Consider the following 26,116-nt stretch of genomic DNA (forward strand, 5'->3'; position numbering starts at 1 on the left):
CCGCCCCTCAATGCAAGCCTACGGGAGGGGGCGTGATAGCTGTCACGTCACACGTCGCCGTCCCAGTGGTCGTCCGTAATCAGACCCGGAGCGAACACGCTCTGGGGACTGATTACAAACGGGGTGCTGCGTGCAAGATCCCGGGGGTCCCCAACGGCGGGACTCCCGCGCTTAGGCATGTTATACCCTATCCTTGGGATAGGGGATAAGATGTGTAAGCACCGGAGAGCCCCTTTAAATTTAATTTACTGAGCATGGACATTTATTTCACAGAGCATGCCCACAACACTCTCCCACAGAAGTCAATAAAAGATGGGCACTCCCTGCACAGATCACAGAGCATGCCCACATCCCTCTACCACAGGAGTCAGTAGATAATGGTCACTCCCTGCAGAGATTACACAGCAAACCCGCAATACTCTCCCACAGGAGTCAATAGATGATGGTCACAGCTCTCCTCCACACACCGATCACATTGCATGCCCGCAATACTCTCCCATAGATGTCAAGTGATGGTCAAAGTTCTCCTCCCTGCACAGGTTACGGAGCATGCTTACAATACTCCCTACAGAAATCCATAGGTGATGGTCACACCTCTCCTCCCTGCACCAATCACTAAGCATGCCCCCAATAAAGCGTAAAAAAAAAAAAGTTTCATAAAAGTTTCAAAAACACACATTAACCGCCTTCCATATTAAACGTTCACATCACCCCTAATTTTCCATTATCCATATAAAAAATATGTAAACATAATAAAAATAAACACATTTGGTATTGGCGCGTGTGTAATTGTAGGAACTATTAAAATAGAACATTACATATCCGGTACAGTCAATGGCGTTAACGTAACAAAATACCAAACCGCAGAATTGTGTTCTATATAACATCATATCCCTGAAAAAATTTAGTAAAAAGCGAAGAAAAAGTCTGATCCATACCAAAATTGTACCGATACACACAGCGGATTATGGCTCAAAGAATGAGCACTCACACAGCCCGGTATACGGAAAAATAAAAATGTTATAGGGGTATACACCCCTATCGCGGCGGTCCCTGCGGCCATCAGCGGCCGGGACCCGCGGCTAATACAGGACATCACCGATCGCGGTGATGCCCTGTATTAACCCTTCAGACGCGGCGATCAAAGCTGACCGCCGCATCTGAAGGGAAAGTGACACTAACCCGGCTGTTCAGCGATTTCACCGCGGCGGTCCCGAACAGCCCGACTGAATAGCCAGGTTAGTGCTTACAGGACACCGGGAGGGACCTTACCTGCCTCCTCGGTGTCTTCTCCGTTCAGGGATCCCCTGTATGGCCGGCGCTCTCCTTCCTCGTCATCACGTTGTCGCGTACGTGCGTCGGCGTGCGTAACGACGTGATGGCGGCGACGGAGAGCGAGGATACCCGGCCGGCACCAGAGACGTTCCGGAGCGACGAGGACACGGCGACAGCGATGGAGCGACATCCAGGGCAGCGGTGACGGGTCCGGAGCGGCGGGGACACGTGAGTATTACCTCCTATGCAGTGGTCTTCAATCTGCGGACCTCCAGATGTTGCAAAACTACAACTCCCAGCATGCCCGGACAGCCGTTGGCTGTCCGGGCATGCTGGGAGTTGTAGTTTTGCAACATCTGGAGGTCCACAGGTTGAAGACCACTATTGGGTTCAAAATCTTAATTTTTTTTGATTTTGCACCTATAAATTGGGTGCGTCTTATACGCCGGTGCGTCCTATAGGACGAAAAATATGGTACCTGTCACCAAACTAAACTTCAAGATATTGTTGCTTGTGTAAGTATAAGACACTTTGCTATTTACTTGCCGTTAAAATTCTCAAACTTGATATGTTTTTAATGTGAGTGAAAAAACGGCCACTAGGTGGCTCTGTTCTGTTCCCTGCACAAGTCTGGTCTCCCCCCATCCCCCCCCACCCCCCGGCCTGACAGGAGACCAAACTCAGGAAGTGCGTGCGGGGCATGGTGGAGAACATCTCTCACAGGCTTCAGTGATGTCATACCTGCTGGGGAACGCCCACTGTCTCCTGCCGGGAGCTCACACAATGTGAGCAAGGGGAAAGGTATGATACACAGCTTTTTAAAGCTCAGAAAACATTTTTATAGGGGTACTCCAGTGGGAAACTTTTTATTTTTTTATATTTTTTTTTTTTTAAATCAACAGGTGCCAAAAAGTTAACCAGATATGTAAATTACCTCTATTAAAAAAAATCTTAATCCTTCCAGTACTTATTAGCTGCTGAATACTACAGAGGAAATTCTTTTCATTTTGGAACACAGAGCTCTCTGCTGAATCACGAGCACAGTGCTCTCTGCTGACATCTCTGTCCATTTTAGGAACTGTCCAGAGCAGCATATGTTTGCTATGTGGATTTTCTCCTACTCTGGGCAGTTCTTAAAATGGACATAGATGTCAGCAGAGAGCACTGTGCTCGTGATGTCAGCAGAGAGCTCTGTGTTCCAAAAAGAAAATAATTTCCTCTGTAGTATTCAGCAGCTAATAAGTACTGGAAGGATTAGGATTTTTTAATAGAAGTAATTTACAAATCTGTTTAACTTTCTGGCACCAGTTGATTTAAAAAAAAAAAAGTTTTCCACTGGAGTACCCCTTTAAGGGCAGGAGGGGTGATAGGAGTAGTTAGGGAATATAATCTGAGTTAGTTTAGAAAATATGGGTTGATGACAGGAACTCTTTAAAGGGGTACTCCGCTGCTCAGCGTTTGGAACAAACTGTTCCGAATGCTGGAAGCTCGTGACGTCATAGCCCCGCCCCCTCATGACGTCACGCCCCACACCCTTAATGCAAGTCTATGGGAGGGGGCGTGGCAGCCGTCCCCTCCCACAGAATTACATTGAGGGAGTGGGGTGTGATGTCATGAGGGGGCAGGGCTATGACATCACGAGCTGCCAGCTCCAGCGTTCGGAACAATTTAAGAAGTACCCCTTTAAGAATTTTGTTAAAGTTACTAAAATATGATGGAAACTAAACTAATTTGGTATTGCTGTAATCAGGGCAACCTAAAAAAATCACAATAACATGTAAGTTTGACCACAAGGTGAATGGAGTAAAAAAGAAGAACCCCAGATTTACAAAAAAAAAAGTTCAATTTCATCTCAGTTTTTTCGTTTTTTTTTTTTTTTTTTTTGGGGGGGGGGGTTGGAGCATAAGTTATGGAAAAAGGAAAGGTGTCATTACAAAGTATAATTGGTCCCGCAAAAAACAAGCCTCATATGGGTGTGCAGATGGGAAAATAAGAAATATGGATATTATAGGACGAGGAGGTAAAAACGAAAGTGCAAAAACGAAATAAACTAATAAAGACCATATTTACATAGTATTTTGGTTGAAATCTTTTTATCTACCAGGACAAGTGGATTCTCATGAGGGACAAGTAGATTGTGCTCCGTTTTAGCCCCTTGGACAAGTATTAATAATTTTTTGACATTTCCACACCCCTGCTCTTTCACAGAAGCCAATAGGTGATGATGACAGCTCTGCTTCCCGCACTGATCACCCGGTATGTCCAGAACAGTTACCCACAGAAATCAATAGGTGATGGTCAAAGCTCTCCTCTTTGCACAGATCTGTGAGCATGCCCGCAACACTCTCCCTGCACAGATAACTGAGCATGTCCACAACAATCAATAGGTGATGATCACAGCTCTTCTTCATGCACAGGTCACAAAACATTCCCACAACACTCTCCCACAGAAGTCAATAGGCAATGGTCACAGTTCTTCTCCCAGCACAGATCACAGACCTTGTCCAAAAAATCTCACAGAAATCATTAAATGATGGTAACAGCTTTCCTCCCTCCCTGCACCGCTCACTGAGCATGCCCACAACACTCTCCCCCAGAAGTCAAAGAACATCTATTAGCAGATTCTTCTGGTCCAGAGAGCTTACAGTAAAGCATATCTCTAAATGCTGTTAAAAAGCTCAGGCAAGATGGCGGCCCCCATAATAATGCACAGAAAATAGAATTTATTTTTCCATCACGTATGACTATCCATCATAACAACACCGGATATAGAAGGAAACATCTAATCTTCTGGACCTTTAGCTATATGTCGGTAATATAACTTTACAGTCCTATAAATCTGCAGAACGGTCGCTCTATGGAGATGGATTATTCTACTCTCCAGAAAAGTCTCATAGACCTCACCAGCCAAGTACACAGTGAGTACGGTGATAAAGAGCTACCTATTATTACCGTATACAACCGCACGTACAGCTACTTATTACCGTATACAACTGCAGCTACTTAATACCGTAAATACCCATAAATGCAGTTACTCACTATTACCATATACACCCACACATACAGCTACTTATTTGTACCGTATACACCCAAACATACAGCTACTTAATATTGTATACATTCCCACATACACACTTATTATTACGATATACACTTCACAGACATCTACTTATTATTACCGTATACATCTGCACGTAGAGCTACTTATTACCGTGTACACCCACAGCTACTTGCTACATATTATTGCTGTATACACTTATCGTGAGTTATATCCTGTATTATACAGAGAGCTGTACTCACTATTCTGCTGGTGGGGTCACTGTGTACACACATTACATTACTTATCCTGTACTGATCCTGAGTTATATCCTGTATTATACCCCAGAGCTGTACTCACTATTCTGCTGGTGGGGTCACTGTGTACACACATTACATTACTTATCCTGTACTGATCCTGAGTTATATCCTGTATTATACTCCAGAGCTGTACTCACTATTCTGCTGGTGAGGTCACTGTGTACATACATTACATTACTTATCCTGTACTGATCCTGAGTTATATCCTGTATTATACTCCAGAGCTGTACTCACTATTCTGCTGGTGAGATCACTGTGTACATACATTACATTACTTATCCTGTACTGACCCTGAGTTATATCCTGTATTATACCCCAGAGCTGTACTCACTACTCTGCTGGTGAGGTCACTGTGTACATACATTACTTATCCTGTACTGATCCTGAGTTATATCCTGTATTATACTCCAGAGCTGTACTCACTATTCTGCTGGTGAGATCACTGTATACATACATTACATTACTTATCCTGTACTGATCCTGAGTTATATCCTGTATTATACTCCAGAGCTGTACTCACTATTCTGCTGGTGAGATCACTGTGTACATACATTACATTACTTATCCTGTACTGATCCTGAGTTATATCCTGTAATATACCCCAGAGCTGTACTCACTATTCTGCTGATATTGTGACTATATAATTCTATATATAATCTATACATTACACCATACATCCTCTTCTCACATTTCTTGTAAATCATCATTACAAGATCTGGTCGTACAGTTCGCGGTGACATTTGGTGTCTATGATTCCACATATAATAAAGAGGATTCTACAACCTCGAGCAGTGAGGATGATTCTCAGATGTTAGTGCGCCCCCTATACACAGAGCTGAGCTGTACTGGTCCATACAATGGGGTTGAGGATCCGCAGTGACATAAAGTACCTATGGGTGTCAGGTGACATTTAGCACTGTCATATAATACAATACATAGTAATACTACACTGCTCAAAAAAATAAAGGTCTCCCTGCGATAACACATCCTAGATCTGAATGAATGAACTAATCGTATGAAATACTTTCGTCTTTACACAGTTGAATGCGCTGACAACAAAATCACACAAAAATTATCAATGGAAATCATCAACCCCTGGAGGTCTGGATATGGAGTCACTCAAAATCACAGTGGAAAACCCCACTACAGGCCGATCCAACTTTATGTCATGTCCTTAATACAAGTCCCAATGAGGCTCAGTAGTGTGTGTGGCCTCCACGTGCCCGTATGACCTCCCTACAACGCCTGGGCATGATCCTGATGAGGTGGAGGATGGTCTCCTGAGGGATGTCCTCCCAGACCTGGACTAAAGCATCCGCCAACTCCTGGACAGTCTGGGGTGGATGAAGCGAGACGTCCCAGATGTGATCAATCGAATTCAGGGGAACGGGCGGCCAGTCCATAGCATCAATGCCTTCCTCTTGTAGGAACTGCTGACACACTCCAGCCACATGAGGTCTAGCATTGTCTTATATTAGGAGGAACCCAGGGCCAACCGCACCAGCATATGGTCTCACAAGGGGTCTGAGGACCTCATCTCGGTACCTATTGGCAGTCAGGCTACCTCTGGCAAGCACATGGAGGGCTCTGCGGCCCCCCAAAGAAATGCCACCCCACACCATTACTGACCCACCACCAAACCGGTCGTGCTGGAGGATGTTGCAGGCAGCAGAACGATCTCCACGGCATCTCCAGACTCTTTCACGTCTGTCACGTGTTCAGTGTGAACCTGCTTTCATCTGTGAAGAGCACAGGGCGCCAGTGACAATTTTGCCAATCTTGGTGTTCTCTGGCAAATGCCAAACGTCCTGCACGGTGTTGGGCTGTAAGCACCACCCCCACCTGTGGACGTCGGGCCCTCATACCACCCTCATGGAGTCTGTTTCTGACCATTTGAGTGGACACATGCACATTTGTGTCCTGCTGGAGGTCATTTTGCAGGGCTCTGGCAGTGCTCCTCCTGCTCCTCCTTGCACAAAGGTGGAGGTAGCGGTCCTGCTGCTGGGTTGTTGCCCTCCTACGGCCTCCTCCACGTCTCCTGATGTACTGGCCTGTCTACCGGTAGCGCCTCCATGCTCTGGACACTACGCTGACAGACACGGCGAACCTTTTTGCCACAGCTCTCATTGATGTGCCATCCTGGATGAGCTGCACTACCTGAGCCACTTGTGTGGGTTGTAGACTCCATCTCATGCTACCACTAGAGTGAAAGCACCGCCAGCATTCAAAAGTGACCAAAACATCAGCCAGGAAGCATAGGAACTGAGAAGTGGTCTGTGGTCACCATCTGCAGAACCACTCCTTTATTGGGGGTGTCTTGCTAATTGCCTATAATTTCCACCTGTTGTCTGTTCCATGTGAAATTGATTGTCAATCAGTGTTCTTCCTGAGTGGACAGTGGGATCTCACACAAGTGTCAGTGACTTGGAGGTACATTGTGGTGTGTAAGGGTTCCCTTTATGTTTTGAGCAGTGTATATATCACAAGTAGTAATACTATAAATAGAAATAGATCACAGCAAACAAAAACGGTTTTAAATTCAATTATTGTGTAGGGCAGTATACAGGTGGGATGGTGCTGGGGCAGATGATGGGGGGGGAGATACTGGTCACCCCTCTGTATACCGTGTCTGAAGCAGTATACATTTAGGGTGGTGGTGGGTCTGGGGCAGGTGATGTGGATGGTAAGGGCCCTTGCTCACCCCTCTGTATACCCTGTTTGGGGGCAGTATACAGGTGGGGTGGTGCTGTGGCAGATGATGGGGGGGGGAGAGATACTGGTCACCTCTCTGTATACCGTGTCTGGAGCAGTAAACATTTAGGGTGGTTGTGGGTCTGGGGCAGGTGATGTGGATGGTAAGGGCCATTGCTCACCCCTCTGTATACCCTGTTTGGGGGCAGTATACAGGTGGGATGGTGCTGGGGCAGATGATGGGGGGGGGGGGGGGGAGATACTGGTCACCCCTCTGTATACCATGTCTGGAGCAGTAAACATTTAGGGTGGTTGTGAGTCTGGGGCAGGTGATGTGGATGGTAAGGGGCATTGCCCACCCCTCTGTATACCCTGTTTGGGGGCAGTATACAGGTGGGATGGTGCTGGGGCAGATGATGGGGGGGGGGGGGGGGGAGATACTGGTCACCCATCTGTATACCATGTCTGGAGCAGTATACATTTAGGGTGGTGGTGGGTCTGGGGCAGGTTATGTGGATGGTAAGGGGCATTGCTCACCCCTCTGTATACCCTGTTTGGGGGGCAGTATACAGGTGCAGGGGAGGGTTATCAGGGGAGGTGGAGGTGCCATTTGCCATGATATCTCTCTGACCACTGGCACCATTGATGAGGCTGATCACACCCCTTATATCAGGGGCCCTCCATCAGGTTTGGCCCCTCAGATTGTGGACAATATGAGGGACTTATTGAGGTCACAGGTCAGTATATGATGACTAGAACCTTCCATCATATCTCTCACAGCCTGTGGTTTGCTACAGTTGCATCCAGTACTGACCATCTGGGCAGCCTCTCTATTCAGCTCACAGAGCATTGCCCGTCAGTCAGAGCAGAAAAGGAGTTTCCATGTATTTAAAGAAAGCAAAGATCTTATAAATCCACAGAATATAAAGCTGGGAGGTGATCAGGCCTCGTGCTCCATATGGCGGGTATATGAATTGGCATCGTCAGCCTGCTGGTTATATTAGGACAGTGGCGCTATAGGTCAGTCTCACAGGTCTCTGGGTATCGGACGCCCCTAATGATCATTTACTGTTCGGTCAGAGGATTGCTTCACCATCTAAGTATTTATGTCGCCTGAGTATGAGGTGATTAACGTGACCTCCCCAGGGACATGTGTGTAACATTACAACCATATGGGCATGATCTGGATGCCAGGAAATTATACTGCAACATAGGCTGTGGTGATAAATGAAGGGGGCAAGGAACGGTGGCACAGTATGGGGGCTATGAAATATCAGTTATGTAGGGGGGCTATGTAGGGTGAGGGTGGCACAGTATGAGGCTTGGTAGGGTCAGGGGGCACAGTATGAGGCTATATAGAGTCAGGGTGACACAGTATGAGGCTACATAGGAGGGGGCAGCATGGGGCATGTAGGGTCAGTGTGGTATAGTATAAGGCTATGTAGAGTGAGGGGGGCACAGTATGGGGCTATGTAGGATCAGGGTGACAAAGTAGGAGGCTAAATAGGATCAGCATGACACAGTATGGGGCTATGTAGGGTGAGGGTGGCACAGTATGAGGCTTGGTAGGGTGAGGGTGGCACAGTATGAGGCTTGGTAGGGTCAGGGGGCACAGTATGAGGCTATATAGGGACAGGGTGACAGAGTATGAGGCTATGTAGGATCAGGGGGGCACAGTATGAGGCAATGTAGGATCAGGGGGGCACAGTATGAGGCAATGTAGGAACAGGGGGCACAGTATAAGGCTATGTAGGATCAGGGTGACAAAGTAGGAGGCTAAATAGGATCAGCATGACACAGTATGGGGCTATGTAGGGTGAGGGTGGCACAGTATGAGGCTTGGTAGGGTGAGGGTGGCACAGTATGAGGCTATGTAGGATCAGGGTGGCACAGTATGAGGCAATGTAGGATCAGGGGGGCACAGTATGAGGCAATGTAGGATCAGGGGGCACAATATAAGGCTATGTAAGATCATGGTGGCACAGTATAAGGCTATGTGAGATCATGGTGGCACAGTATGAGCAATGTAGGATCAGGGGGGCACAGTATGAGGCTATGTAAGATCATGGTGGCACAGTATAAGGCTATGTAGGATCAGGGGGCACAGTATGAGGGTATGCAGGATCAGGGTGGCACAGTATGAGGCTATGTAGGATCGGGGGGCACAGTATGAGGCTATGTAAGATCAGGAGGCACAGTATGAGGCTATGTAAGATCATGGTGGCACAGTATGAGGCTATGTAAGATCATGGTGGCACAGTATGAGGCTATGTAGGATCAGGGGAGCACAGGATGAGGCCATGTAGGATCGGGGGGTACAGTATGAGGCCATGTAGGATCAGGGGAGCACAGTATGAGGCTATGTAGGATCGGGGGGCACAGTATGAGGCTATGTAGGATCAGGGGAGCACAGTATGAGGCTATGTAGGATCAGGGGGCACAGTATGAGGCTATGCAGGATCAGGGGGCACAGTATGAAGCTATGCAGGATCAGGGGAGCACAGTATGAGGCTATGCAGGATCGGGGGGGCACAGTATGAGGCTATGTGGGATCAGGGGGGCACAGTATGAGGCTATGTAGGATCGGGGGGCACAGTATGAGGCTATGTAGGATCGGGGGGCACAGTATGAGGCTATGTAGGATCGGGGGGCACAGTATGAGGCTATGTAGGATCAGGGGGCACAGTATGAGGCTATGTAAGATCATGGTGGCACAGTATGGGGCTATGTAGAGTCATGTGGAACAGTATGAGGCTATGTAGATTCAGGGTGGCACAGTATGAGGCTATATAGAATCAGGGTGCCAGTATTGAGCTATGTAGGATCATGTGTCACAGTATGAGACTATGTAGAATCAGGGTGGGAAAGTATAGGGCTATGTAAGATTAAGATAGCACAGTGAGGGTGTGTGTGTATGGTCTGGAGGCACAGTATGGGTTCGGTATGGCTCTATACAGGTTTAAACAGTATGGGGGCACAGTATAGTGCTAGGTTAGCCCAGTATAGCTCTCTAGATTGGCACAGTATTGGGTAAACATGGTCAGGGGCGCAGTATAGCTCTTTCTAGATCTAAGTTGGCACACTATGAGGGTAAACAAGTTCAGGGGGCACAGTATGGGGTTCTATAGATTGGCACAGTATGTAGGTAAACAAGGTCAAGGGCACAGCATGGGGGTATACATTGTCAGGGGAACAGTATGTGGGTATATATGTTCAGGGGACACAGTATGGGGTTCTATATGGATCTCTATAGATTGGCACAGTATGTAGGTAAACATTAGAGAAGAGTGAATCTGACAAATCCGAATTCGTTATGAATTTCATGAAAATTTTTATTTGTAACAAAGGCGAATATCGCCGCGATTCAATCGCACAAATTGCTTCATTAAACTGCATTTAGTGCGGTCCAGGCTCCAGGGCATCTAAAATGGCGGATCCACATGTGAGGACATGGGGCAAGGAACCCTGAATCACATGCAGGATGCAGCCTATCAGCAGCCAGTTCCCCCTGTGCTGTCACAGCCCTATATAATCGGCAGCCATTTTGCAGCCAGTCACATAAGCGTTCCATTACAGAGAGACAGAGGGACAGACAGCAGTGCGTTGCAAAGAAAAGCTTTTTTACAGCAGCGATTCACCTCAAGCCCAAATCCAGCCTAGAAGCACTGATAGGGAAAGGGGTGAGATTGAGGGGAGAAAGTGCAATTCTCTCCTTGAGCTGCAGCGTCAGAACAGTATCCCCCAACATAGTCTGGCTGGTCACGGCACTGGAAACGTTGCGCCTACATCTCAAGGCTACATGAGCCCTGTGGGGGATGAACTGGAGGAGGAGGATGATGAGGGGCAGAGCGGAGCACAGTTGAGGTTGGATGACATGGCCGGTGTTTTTAGTCTTCGGACAGGAGAGGAGGAGCAGGAGCAGCCAGAGGAGCTGGAGGGTTATGAGGAAGGCGAAACAGAGGACCCCGACACACCGTGGCAGTATGCAGTGGAGAAGGAGGCAGGGAGTCTCTCCGAGTCACTTGCACAAATGGCGCGATGCATGATCACTTGCTTACGTAGTGACCCCCAAATTGTCACCATAGGGCAGCGGGATGACTTCCACCTTATTAGACCCTCGCTACCGGCACAAAATAGGGGCCTTTTTACACCCACTGAGAGGGAGGGCAAACTGACCTACTACAGAGAGATCCTACGTAATCAGTTGGCTGATGCCTATCGGCGCCATCGTCCATCCTCTCGCAGATCTGAATCGGGGGGCACCCTGCGCTCACCTTCCACTGCCATGGCTGCTGGGGAGGGGAGGGGTGGCAGGAGCAGTACCAGCTCCAACAGCAGCAGCCTGAGTCTACAGTCGCTGATGAGTAGCTTTCTTCACCCGCATAGTGAAGCGACTCATCAGCAGCAGGTGGACATGGAGCAGGACCTGAACCAGCAGGTGGTGGCATACCTTGACATGGCCATGCCAACAAACATTGAAGATCCGCTGGACTTCTGGGCAGCCAAACTTGATTTGTGGCCACAACTAGCAGAGTTTGCCCTGGAAAAGCTGTCCTGCCCAGCCAGTAGTGTGCCATCAGAGCGGGTGTTTAGTGCGGCCGGAGCCATAGTCACCCCAAGGCGAACTCGTCTGTCCACTAAAAATGTGAAGAGACTGACGTTTGTCAAGATGAATCAGGGATGGATCAGCCAGGATTTCCACCCACCAATGCCAGATGCCTCAGAGTAGATTGACCATGGTGCCACCAACACTTCACAAATATGGATAGTGCCAAACAGATTTAAGGTGCTGCTCCCCAGTTGCAGACATTCTTCAGCATCAGACCACAAGTAAGTATTGAGGATATGCATTAGCTAAAACGTAACTTTTCTGAGGATAAAATATATGGACCCAAATTTTTTTAAATCAAACAAAAGGAAAGGTGTGCAAAAAACACCATGTGCCACCTACACCACCAAGTATTCATGTGATGCAAAGACCTCTAAAAGGTGGAAGGGAACAACGTATGGTCCATTGTAACAGGTGGGGGTAAAAACTTCCCCTGTAAGGCCCTACTCTCGCATTATTAATTCCCTTCTTGGCAAGTGTTACTCGCCCTAAAAAGGGCGGCACCACACAGGAACCTCTCCCTATTTCCACCTACAAACACTGCCATTTCCCTGGGTTTTTGGGTGGAAATACGGAGATGTTCCTGTGTGGGGCCGCCCCCTTTTTAGGGCGAGTAACACTTGCCGAGAAGGGAATTAATAGGGCGAGAGTAGGGCCTTACAGGGGAATTTTTTACCCCCACCTGCTACAATGGACCATACGTTGTTCCCTTCCACCTTTTAGAGGTCTTTGCATCACATCAATACTTGGTGGTGTAGGTGGCACATGGTGTTTTTTTCCACACCTTTCCTTTTGTTTGATTTAAAAAAAAAATTTGGGTCCACAGGGGTGTGGAAATAAAAATAAAAAATAAAAACTACTTGTCCAAGGGCCTAAAGCGGAACACAATCTACTTGTCCCTCAAGAAAATCCACATGTCCTGATAGATAAAATAATTTCAACCAAAATAGTACAAAAATAAGGTCTTTATTAGTTTCTGCTCTTGTTTTTTCCTCCTCATCCTATAACCATAGCCATAACACTTATTTTTCCATCTACAGACTCATATGAGGCTTGTTTTTTGCGGGGCCAAGTATACTTTGTAATGACACCTTTCATTTTTCCATAACTTATGCTCTGAAAAAAAAATAAAAAATTATTTGCGAGGTGAAATTGAAAATATTTTTTTGAGGTTTTCAAATATTCAGCGGGAAACCTGCAAATAAATCCACCTGTGTGAACGTACATCTAATATGGAAGGGGTTAATGGGTGTTTTTAAACTTTTATTAAACTTTTTTTTTCTTTTTATACACTTTTTTAGGAGGAATCATCTTGATTCCCCATAAAGAAAAATGCATTTCTATTGAACTCTATTGATCAGTGTTCATTTGGTTGATCAAATGCAAATCTATGGGGGCAGCCACGGATGAAGAGGTAAGCCCTCCGGTTACCTCCACAGGGGATCGCGCCCCCCCCCCCCCCCCCGATCACGCTGCGGGGGGGCGATCCACCCCACTAGACCACCCACCAGGGACGGTTACAAGAAACCTTTAGACTCCGCTGTCAACTTTGACTGCGGTGATCTGAAGGGTTAAAAGCCGCCCGCGGCGATCGCCGCATGCCGGGCTATTAGTAGCGGCACCTGGCTACTGAAATCAGCCAGGGGCCGCCGAGTATGGAGCAGGCTCCAGTCAGGAGCCCACTCCATACACCCTGAGTGCCAGTGTGAGGTGCAGACTTGCGTCCCATGCAAGTCTGTGTCCGCTCCTGCACCTCACACCGGCATTATATAACAAAAAAAAAAGGAGGGGGGGGGGTTTAAGTCCCTCCTGCCCTGCTTGCCCGATACAGGGCTAAAGCTATGAAAAATTCACCTCTGCCCGGCGCCCGGAACTACATGGCGATAGGATTTCCACATCCCTGGTCCATATATTTTATCCTAAGAATATTATTAAAAGTTACTCTTACGTAATGCATATCCTCAATACTTACTTGTGAACACTAACACTTACAAAAGAGATCGTTTTCTTCTGCCTATCTGCCTCAGCTACTATTCCGATCCTGCCACCCGCCTGATGCCACACATCTGATGCCAAATTCTCCTTTTTTCACCCACCTTCATCACCCGGTACTGGTATGGCCACCTACCGCACCACTGTCACCGGGTCACTTTCAGGACTTCTGATGCTGCTGCCGCCAACTCCACTATATGGTCTCCTCATGCTGCCAACACCTCCACGCTGTGCCATTCAGTCACTATATGGTGTCCTCATGCTGCCAACACCTCCACACTGTGTCATTCAGTCACTATATGGTGTCCTCATGCTGCTGCCACCTCCACGCTGTGTCATTCAGCCACTATATGGTGTCCTCATGCTGCCAACACCTCCACGCTGTGTCATTCAGCCACTATATGGTCTCTTCATGCTGCCAACACCTCCACGCTGTGTCATTCAGCCTCTATATGGTCTCCTCATGCTGCTGCCACCTCCACGCTGTGTTATTCAGCCACTCTATGGTCTCCTCATGCTGCTGCCACCTCCACGCTGCGTCATTCAGCCACTATATGGTGTCCTCATGCTGCCAACACCTCCACGCTGAGTCATTCAGCCACTATATGGTCTCCTCATGCTGCCAACACCTCCACGCTGTGTCATTCAGTCACTATATGGTCTCCTCATGCTGCTGCCTCCAAGCTGTGTCATTCAGCCATTATATGGTCTCCTCATGCTGCCAACACCTCCACGCTGTGTCATTCACCCACTATATGGTCTCCTCATGCTGCTGCCACCTCCACGCTGTGTCATTCAGTCACTATATGGTCTCCACATGCTGCTGCCACCTCCACGCTGTGTCATTCAGCCACTATCTGGTCTCCTCATGCTGCTGCCACCTCCACGCTGTGTCATTCACCCACTATATGGTCTCCTCATGCTGCTGCCACCTCCACGCTGTGTCATTCACCCACTATATGGTCTCCTCATGCTGCCAACACCTCCACACTGTGTCATTCAGCCACTATATGGTCTCCTCATGCTGCCAACACCTCTACGCTGTGTCAGTCAGTCACTATATGGTCTCCTGACACTGATGCCACCTCCAGGCTCTGTCATTGTGCTGCTCTGTGACAGTGATTCTAATAGTGATGCCTCTGATCTGTATGTCATACTGAATAACAGTATTTCACTAATGCAGCACACTCCCTATGCGTGTTACAGCAAGGTTAAGTGTTCTACACCCCTATTGATGCTCTCTGTAGGCTAGAAATAGCCGTTTTTCATACAGATTCACTGCAAATAAATTCAGACCGAAACTAATTTTTTTCGGAAAATTCGGCTAATCGGCCGAATCGAATTTTCCAATTTTTTACAGTATGGGGTATACATGGTCAGGGCACAGTATGAGGTATACATGGTCGGGGCACAGTATATGAGTATACACGATCAGGGGTATAGTATTGGGCTATAAATGAGCAGGTGCACAGTATGAGAGAATACAAGGTCGGGGGGCACAGTATGTGGGTATCCATGATCAGGAAGGTGCAGTATGGGTGTATAGATGGTCACGGGCACAGTATGGGGGGTATACATGCTTATGGGCACAGTACGACTGCATACGAGGTCAAGCAGGCACACATACATGGGCACACATGTTGGCACAGTATGGGGTACACATGGTTTGGGGCACAGCATAGGGGGTATACATGCTATTGGCACAGTACAATTGTATACATGGTCAAGAGGGCACATAGATATTGGCACAGTGTAGGAGGTATACATGATCAGAGGGGCACACTATTGGAGTATACATAATCAGGGCACAGTATGGGGTATACATGGTCAGGGAGGCACAGTAATGGAGTATACATGGTCAGGAGAATAGTATGGCGTATACATGGTTAGGGGCACAGTGTAGGGGGTATACAGTCATGTGGGCACAGTATTGAAGGAAACATGGTCAGGAGCACAGTTTAAGGGGTATACATAGTCAGGGGGGCACAGTATTGGAGTATACATGGTCAGGGGGCACAGTATTGGAGTATACATGGTCAGGGGGGCACAGTATGGGAGTATACATGGTCAGGGAGGATCAGTATTGCAGTTTACATGGTAAGGGGGGCACAGTATTGTTGTAAACATGGTCAGAGGAGCACAGTACTGGAGTATACATTGTCAGGTGGGCACAGAATTGGAGTATACATGGTCAGGAGAACAGTGTAGGGGGTGTACATGGTCAGGGGGGCACAGTATTGAAGTATACATAGTAAGGGGCACAGCGTAGGGGGATATACATGGTCAGGGGGGCACAGTATTGGAGTATACATGGTCAGGGGGCACAGTACTGGAGTATACATGGTCAGGGGGGCAGAGTATTGGAGTATACATGGTCAGGGGGGCACAGTATTGGAGTATACATGGTCAGAGGGGCACAGTATTGGAGTACACATGGTCAGAGGGGCACAGTATTGGAGTATACATGTCAGGGGGGGCACAGCATTGGAGTATACATGTCGGGGGGCACAGCATTGGAGAAAACATGGTCAGGGGGCACAGCATTGGAGTATACATGTCGGGGGGCACAGCATTGGAGAATACATGGTCAGGGGGCACAGCATAGGAGTATACATGGTCAGGGGGCACAGTATTGGAGTATACATGGTCAGAGGGGCACATAATTGGAGTATACATGGTCAGAGGGGCACAGTATTGGAGTATACATGGTCAGAGGGGCACAGTATTGGAGTATACATGGTCAGAGGGGCACAGTATTGGAGTATACTTGTCATGGGGGGCACAGCATTGGAGTATACATGGTCAGGGGGGCACAGTATTGGAGTATACATGGTCAGGGGCACAGTATGGAGTATACATGGTCAGGGGCACAGTATTGAAGGAAACATGGTTGGGAGCACAGTTTAAGGAGTATACATAATCAGGGGGGCACAGCGTAAGGGGGTATACATGGTCAGGGGGCACAGCATTTGAGTATACTTGGTCAGTATTGTAGTATACATGGTCAGGGGGGCACAGTATTGGAGTAAACATGGTCAGGGGCGCACAGTATTGGAGTATACATGGTCAGGGGGGGCACAGTATTGGAGTATACATGGTCAGGTGGCACAGTATTGGAGTATACATGGTCCGGGGGGCACAGTATTGGAGTATACATGGTCAGGGGGGGCACAGTATTGGAGTATACATGGTCAGGGGGGACAGTATTGGAGTATACATGGTCAGGGGGGCTGTAGTATACATGGTCCGGGCAGCACAGTATTGGAGTATACATGGTCAGGGGGCACAGTATTGGAGTATACATTGTCAGAGGGCACAGTATTGGAGTATACATTGTCAGAGGGCACAGTATTGGAGTATACATTGTCAGAGGGCACAGTATTGGAGTATACATTGTCAGAGGGCACAGTATTGGAGACTACATGGTCAGAGGGGCACAGTATTGGAGTATACATGGTCAGGGGGGGGCACAGTATTGGAGTATACATGGTTAGGGGGGCACAGTATTGGAGTATACATGGTTAGGGGGGCACAGTATTAGAGTATACATGGTCAGGGGGCACAGTATATGAGTATACATGGTCAGGGGGGGCACAGCATTGGAGAATACAAGATCGGGGGGGCACAGTATTGGAGTATACATGGTCAGGGGATCACAGTATTGCAGTATGCATGGTCAGGGGGGCACAGTATTGCAGTATACATGGTCAGGGGGGGCACAGTATTGGAGTATACATGGTCAGGGGGGCACAGTATAGGAGTGTACATGGTCGGGGGGGGCACAGTATTGCAGTATACATGGTCAGGGGGGCACAGTATTGCAGAATACATGGTCAGGGGGGCACAGCATTGCAGTATACATGGTCTGTGGGTGGGCACAGTATTGGATTATACACGGTCCGGGGCAAAGTATTGCGGTATACATGGTCAGGGGGGCACAGTATTGGAGTATACATGTCAGGGGGGGCACAGCATTGGAGTATACATGGTCAGGGGGGCACAGTATTGGAGTATACATGGTCAGGGGCACAGTATTGAAGGAAACATGGTTGGGAGCACAGTTTAAGGAGTATACATAATCAGGAGGGCACAGCGTAAGGGGGTATACATGGTCAGGGGGCACAGCATTTGAGTATACTTGGTCAGTATTGTAGTATACATGGTCAGGAGGAACAGTATTGTAGTATACATGGTCAGGGGGCACAGTATTGGAGTATACATGGTCAGTGGGCACAGTATTGGAGTATACATGGTCAGGGGGCACAGTATTGGAGTATACATGGTCAGGGGGCACAGTATTGGAGTATACATGGTCAGGGGGGCACAGTATTGGAGTATACATGGTCAGGGGCGCACAGTATTGGAATATACATGGTCAGAGGGGCACAGTATTGGAGTATACATGGTCCGGGGGGCACAGTATTGGAGTATACATGGTCAGGGGGGGGCACAGTATTGGAGTATACATGGTCAGGGGGGGGCACAGTATTGGAGTATACATGGTCAGGGGGGGGCACAGTATTGGAGTATACATGGTCAGGGGGGGCACAGTATTGGAGTATACATGGTCAGGGGGGGCACAGTATTGGAGTATACATGGTCAGGGGGGGCACAGTATTGGAGTATACATGGTCAGGGGGGACAGTATTGGAGTATACATGGTCAGGGGGGCTGTAGTATACATGGTCCGGGCTGCACAGTATTGGAGTATACATGGTCAGGGGGCACAGTATTGGAGTATACATTGTCAGAGGGCACAGTATTGGAGTATACATTGTCAGGGGGCACAGTATTGGAGTATACATGGTCAGAGGGGCACAGTATTTGAGTATACATGGTCAGAGGGGGGCACAGCATTGGAGAATACAAGATCGGGGGGGCACAGTATTGGAGTATACATGGTCAGGGGATCACAGTATTGCAGTATACATGGTCAGGGGGGCACAGTATTGGAGAATACATGATCGGGGGGGCACAGTATTGGAGTATACATGGTCAGGGGGGGGCACAGTATAGGAGTGTACATGGTCAGGGGGGGCACAGTATTGCAGTATACATGGTCAGGGGGGCACAGTATTGCAGTATACATGGTCAGGGGGGCACAGCATTGCAGTATACATGGTCGGTGGGTGGGCACAGTATTGGATTATACACGGTCCGGGGCACAGTATTGCGGTATACATGGTCAGGGGGGCACAGTATTGAAGTATACATGGGCAGGGGGCACAGTATTGGAGTATACATGGTCAGGGGGCACAGTATTGGAGTATACATGGTCAGGGGGGCACAGTATTGGAGTATACATGGTCAGGGGGCACTGTATTGGAGTATACATGGTCCGGGGCACAGTACTGGAGTATACTTGGTCAGGGGGGCACAGTATTGCAGTATACATGGTCCGGGGCACAGTACTGGAGTATACTTGGTCAGGGGGGCACAGTATTGGAGTATACATGGTCAGGGGGCACAGTATTGGAGTATACATGGTCAGGGGGCACAGTATTGGAGTATACTTGGTCAGGGAGGCACAGTATTGGAGTATACATGGTCAGGGAGGCACAGTATTGGAGTATACATGGTCAGGGGGGGTACAGTATTGCAGTATACATGGTCAGGGGGGGTACAGTATTGCAGTATACATGGTCAGGGGGGGTACAGTATTGCAGTATACATGGTCAGGGGGTACAGTATTGCAGTATACATGGTCATGGGGGTACAGTATTGCAGTATACATGGTCAGGGGGTACAGTATTGCAGTATACATGGTCATGGGGGTACAGTATTGCAGTATACATGGTCGGGGGGTACAGTATTGGAGTATACATGGTCAGGGGGGGGCACAGTATTGGAGTATACATGGTCAGGGGGGCACAGTATTGGAGTATACATGGTCAGGGGGCACAGTATTGGAGTATACATGGTCAGGGGGCACAGTATTGGAGTATACATGGTCAGGGGGGGCACAGTATTGGAGTATACATGGTAGGGGGGCACAGTTTTGGAGTATACTTGGTCAGGGGGGCACAGTATTGGAGTATACATGGTCAGGGGGGCACAGTATTGGAGTATACATGGTCAGGGGGGCACAGTATTGGAGTATACATGGTCAGGGGGGCACAGTATTGGAGTATACATGGTCAGGGGGGCACAGTATTGGAGTATACATGGTCAGGGGGGCACAGTATTGCAGTATACATGGTCAGGGGGGCACAGCACAATATTGGAGTATATATGGTCAGGGGGGCACAGTATTGCAGTATACATGGTCAGGGGGGCACAGTATTGGAGTATACATGGTCAGGGGCACAGTATTGGAGTATACATGGTCAGGGGCACAGTATTGGAGTATACATGGTCAGGGGCACAGTATTGGAGTATACATGGTCAGGGGCACAGTATTGGAGTATACATGGTCAGGGGCACATTATTGGAGTATACATGGTCAGGGGGGCACAGTATTGCAGTATACATGGTCAGGGGGGCACAGGATTGGAGTATACATGGTCAGGGGCACAGTATTGCAGTATACATGGTCAGGGGGGCACAGTATTGGAGTATACATGGTCAGGGGGGCACAGTATTGGAGTATACATAGTCAGGGGGCACAGTATTGCAGTATACATGGTCAGGGGCACAGTATTGCAGTATACATGGTCAGGGGGGCACAGTATTGGAGTATACATAGTCAGGGGGGCACAGTATTGCAGTATACATGGTCAGGGGCACAGTATTGCAGTATACATGGTCAGGGGGGCACAGTATTGCAGTATACATGGTCCGGGGGGCACAGTATTGCAGTATACATAGTCAGGGGGGCACAGTATTGCAGTATACATAGTCAGGGGGGCACAGTATTGCAGTATACATGGTCAGGGGCACAGTATTGCAGTATACATGGTCAGGGGCACAGTATTGCAGTATACATGGTCCGGGGGGCACAGTATTGCAGTATACATGGTCCGGGGGGCACAGTATTGCAGTATACATGGTCCGGGGGGCACAGTATTGCAGTATACATAGTCAGGGGGGCACAGTATTGCAGTATACATGGTCAGGGGCACAGTATTGCAGTATACATGGTCAGGGGCACAGTATTGCAGTATACATGGTCAGGGGGGCACAGTATTGGAGTATACATAGTCAGGGGCACAGTATTGCAGTATACATGGTCAGGGGGCACAGTATTGGAGTATACATAGTCAGGGGGGCACAGTATTGCAGTATACATGGTCAGGGGGGCACAGTATTGCAGTATACATGGTCAGGGGGGCACAGTATTGGAGTATACATAGTCAGGGGGGCACAGTATTGCAGTATACATGGTCAGGGGGCACAGTATTGCAGTATACATGGTCAGGGGGGCACAGTATTGGAGTATACATAGTCAGGGGGGCACAGTATTGCAGTATACATGGTCAGGGGGGCACAGTATTGGAGTATACATAGTCAGGGGGGCACAGTATTGCAGTATACATAGTCAGGGGCACAGTATTGCAGTATACATGGTCAGGGGGGCACAGTATTGGAGTATACATAGTCAGGGGCACAGTATTGCAGTATACATGGTCAGGGGGGCACAGTATTGGAGTATACATAGTCAGGGGCACAGTATTGCAGTATACATGGTCAGGGGGCACAGTATTGGAGTATACATAGTCAGGGGGGCACAGTATTGCAGTATACATGGTCAGGGGGGCACAGTATTGCAGTATACATGGTCAGGGGGGCACAGTATTGGAGTATACATAGTCAGGGGGGCACAGTATTGCAGTATACATAGTCAGGGGCACAGTATTGCAGTATACATAGTCAGGGGGGCACAGTATTGGAGTATACATAGTCAGGGGGGCACAGTATTGGAGTATACATGGTCAGGGGCACAGTATTGCAGTATACATGGTCAGGGGGGCACAGTATTGGAGTATACATAGTCAGGGGGGCACAGTATTGCAGTATACATGGTCAGGGGCACAGTATTGCAGTATACATGGTCAGGGGGGCACAGTATTGGAGTATACATAGTCAGGGGGGCACAGTATTGCAGTATACATGGTCATGGTATGTGAGTATACATGGGCACATATATGTTGGCACAGCACAGGGCTCTCCGCAGGCTCGGGGGCCCCTGCCCGGGTCTCTTACCCCCAGAATCCGCAGGGGCAGCGCGGGGGGAGGCTGGGCGGTTTGCTGCGCTCGCTGCCGGTGTCTCCCATGGCTGACAGGCCGGGCCGCTCTCCGTACACCAGGCCGGGGCCTCCGCGCCGCTCACGCTCCCTGCTGCCCCCGAGCTGTCGGGACCCTCCCGGGATGAGGCCGCGGTACAGGCCGAGGAAACACGGCGACTCCGGGGCGACCAGTCCGAGGCTCCAAACCGTGATCCAGGCCGGTCAGCTGGAGGCGGGGCGTACCAAGAGCAAAACGGGGGAGCGGCCCCCCTGGTGAGGACATGTAGGAGGACGGTATCACCCGCACACCCGATATAACGCTATAATAATGTGATGTAAAATCGTAATGACGAGACCATTGTGTTATATCATCAAATCTACATGAGAATCGACACTGATGAATCCTCTTAACCTCCAAACACCCCTATTTATTTAATGGTACAGTCCTCTCTGGAGTCTTGGTTCAGGCGAAGAGGCACAGACCTGAAATCAGCTGGAAAAGGACGAAACCATTCAGTATCTGGGGGGAGAAGATTATACAAGTAGGTTACGTGTTTAGGGGATTCTTCATGATCTGAACAATATAGACGGGATCCCAAAATAGTAATATAAATACATACAAATCTGATATAATAAAACTTCATCTGCCCAAAATATTATATCATTCATTCTGAATCTACTGAGAAAACCCCCAGAGCAGTTGTGGTACAGGCGGGAGAGGTTGCTATTTGGTTTAAGTTGGACCAAAGCCAAAATAGAAGAGGAAATACAGAGAACATAACATGATACAATTTATCCATCACTATATACCCCCCATACTATGATACATCACTATATACCCCCTATACTAATAATACATCACTATACACCCCTATACTAATAATACATCACTATATACACCCCATACTATGATACATCACTATATAACCCCCCCATACTATGATACATCACTATATACCCCCCATACTATGATACATTACTATATACCCCCCCATACTATGATACATCACTATATACCCCATACTATATGATACATCACTATATACACCCCATACTATGATACATCACTATATACCCCCCCATACTATGATACATCACTATATAACCCCCCCATACTATGATACATCACTATATAACCCCCCCATACTATGATACATCACTATATACACCCCATACTATGATACATCACTATATACCCCACCTATACTATCATACATCACTATATAACCCCCCCATACTATATGATACATCACTATATACACCCCATACTATGATACATCACTATATACCCCCCCCATACTATGATACATCACTATATACCCCCCATACTATGATACATCACTATATACCCCACCTATACTATGATACATCACTATATAACCCCCCATACTATGATACATCACTATATACCCCACCTATACTATGATACATCACTATATACCCCACCTATACTATCATACATCACTATATAACCCCCCCATACTATGATACATCACTATATAACCCCCCATACTATGATACATCACTATATACCCCACCTATACTATGATACATCACTATATACCCCACCTATACTATCATACATCACTATATACCCCCCCCATACTATCATACATCACTATATACCCCACCTATACTATCATACATCACTATATACCCCACCTATACTATCATACATCACTATATAACCCCCCCATACTATGATACATCACTATATACACCCCACCTATACTATGATACATCACTATATACCCCACCTATACTATCATACATCACTATATACCCCACCTATACTATGATACATCACTATATACCCCCCCATACTATGATACATCATTATATAACCCCCCCATACTATGATACATCACTATATACCCCCCCATACTATGATACATCACTATATACCCCACCTATACTATGATACATCACTATATACCCCACCTATACTATGATACATCACTATATAACCCCCCCATACTATGATACATCACTATATACCCCACCTATACTATGATACATCACTATATACCCCCCCATACTATGATACATCACTATATACCCCCCCATACTATGATACATCACTATATACCCCCCCATACTATGATACATCACTATATAACCCCCCCATACTATGATACATCACTATATACCCCACCTATACTATGATACATCACTATATAACCCCCCCATACTATGATACATCACTATATACCCCACCTGTACTATGATACATCACTATATACACCCCATACTATGATACATCACTATATACCCCACCCATACTATGATACATCACTATATACACCCCATACTATGATACATCACTATATACCCCCCCCATACTATGATACATCACTATATACCCTCCCATACTATGATACATCACTATATACCCCCCATACTATGATACATCACTATATACCTCTATACTAATAATACATCACTATATACCCCCCATACTATGATACATCACTATATACCCCCCCATACTATGATACATCACTATATACCCCACCTATACTATGATACATCACTATATACCCCACCTATACTATGATACATCACTATACACCCCATACTATATGATACATCACTATATACCCCCCATACTATATGATACATCACTATATACCCCCCATACTATATGATACATTACTATACACCCCATACTATGATACATCACTATATACCCCTATACTAATAATATATCACTATACACCCCCTATACTAATAATACATCACTATACACCCCCTATACTAATAATACATCACTATATATCCCTATACTAATAATACATCACTATATACACCCCTATACTAATAATACATCACTATACACTCCTATACTAATAATATATCACTATATACCCCTATACTAATAATATATCACTATACACCCCCTATACTAATAATATATCACTATATACCCCTATACTAATAATACATCACTATATACGCCTATACTAATAATATATCACTATACACCCCCTATACTAATAATACATCACTATATACCTCTATACTAATAATACATCACTATATACACCCCATACTATGATACATCACTATACACCCCCTATACTAATAATACATCACTATATACCACACCTATACTATGATACATCACTATACACCCCCTATACTAATAATATATCACTATATACCCCCTATACTAATAATACATCACTATATACCCCCTATACTAATAATACATCACTATACACCCCCTATACTAATAATATATCACTATATACCCCTATACTAATAATATATCACTATACACCCCTATACTAATAATACATCACTATACACCCCCTATACTAATAATACATCACTATATACCCCCTATACTAATAATACATCACTATATACCCCTATACTAATAATACATCACTATGCACCCACTATACTAATAATATATCACTATATACCCCCTGTACTAATAATACATCACTATATATCCCCTATACTAATATATCACTATATACCCCTATACTAATTATATATCACTATATACTCCCTATGCTAATAATATATCACTATATACCCCCTATACTAATAATACATCACTATATACCCCCTATACTAATAATACATCACTATACACCCCCTATACTAATAATACATCACTATACACCCCCTATACTAATAATACATCACTATACACCCCCTATACTAATAATACATCACTATACACCCCTATACTAATAATATATCACTATATACCCCCTATACTAATAATACATCACTATACACCCCTATACTAATAATACATCACTATATACTCCCTATACGAATAATACATCACTATACACCCCTATACTAATAATACATCACTATACACCCCTATACTAATAATACATCACTATATACCTCTATACTAATAATACATCACTATACACCCCTATACTAATAATATATCACTATATACCCCCTATACTAATAATACATCTCTATACACCCCCTATACTAATAATACATCACTATATACCCCTATACTAATAATATATCACTATACACCCCCTAT

The 26,116-nt window shown here is 46.6% G+C and overlaps 1 protein-coding gene across 1 annotated transcript in view; it reads right to left on the bottom strand.

The window, feature by feature from the left end:
* Positions 1 to 22,312, bottom strand: part of ZFAND3 (zinc finger AN1-type containing 3) — a 195,824-nt gene extending 173,512 nt beyond the window's left edge. Inside the window, exon 1 of the mRNA XM_056568669.1 lies at positions 22,067 to 22,312. Coding sequence (XP_056424644.1) covers positions 22,067 to 22,137 — 71 coding nt within the window. The 5' untranslated portion in view covers positions 22,138 to 22,312. The remainder of the gene's footprint in view (positions 1 to 22,066) is intronic.
* Between the last annotated feature and the right edge of the window lie 3,804 nt (positions 22,313 to 26,116).

The sequence above is a fragment of the Hyla sarda genome, chromosome 3 (genome assembly GCF_029499605.1).
Source record: "Hyla sarda isolate aHylSar1 chromosome 3, aHylSar1.hap1, whole genome shotgun sequence".
In the NCBI taxonomy this organism is placed as follows: Eukaryota; Metazoa; Chordata; class Amphibia; order Anura; family Hylidae; genus Hyla; species Hyla sarda.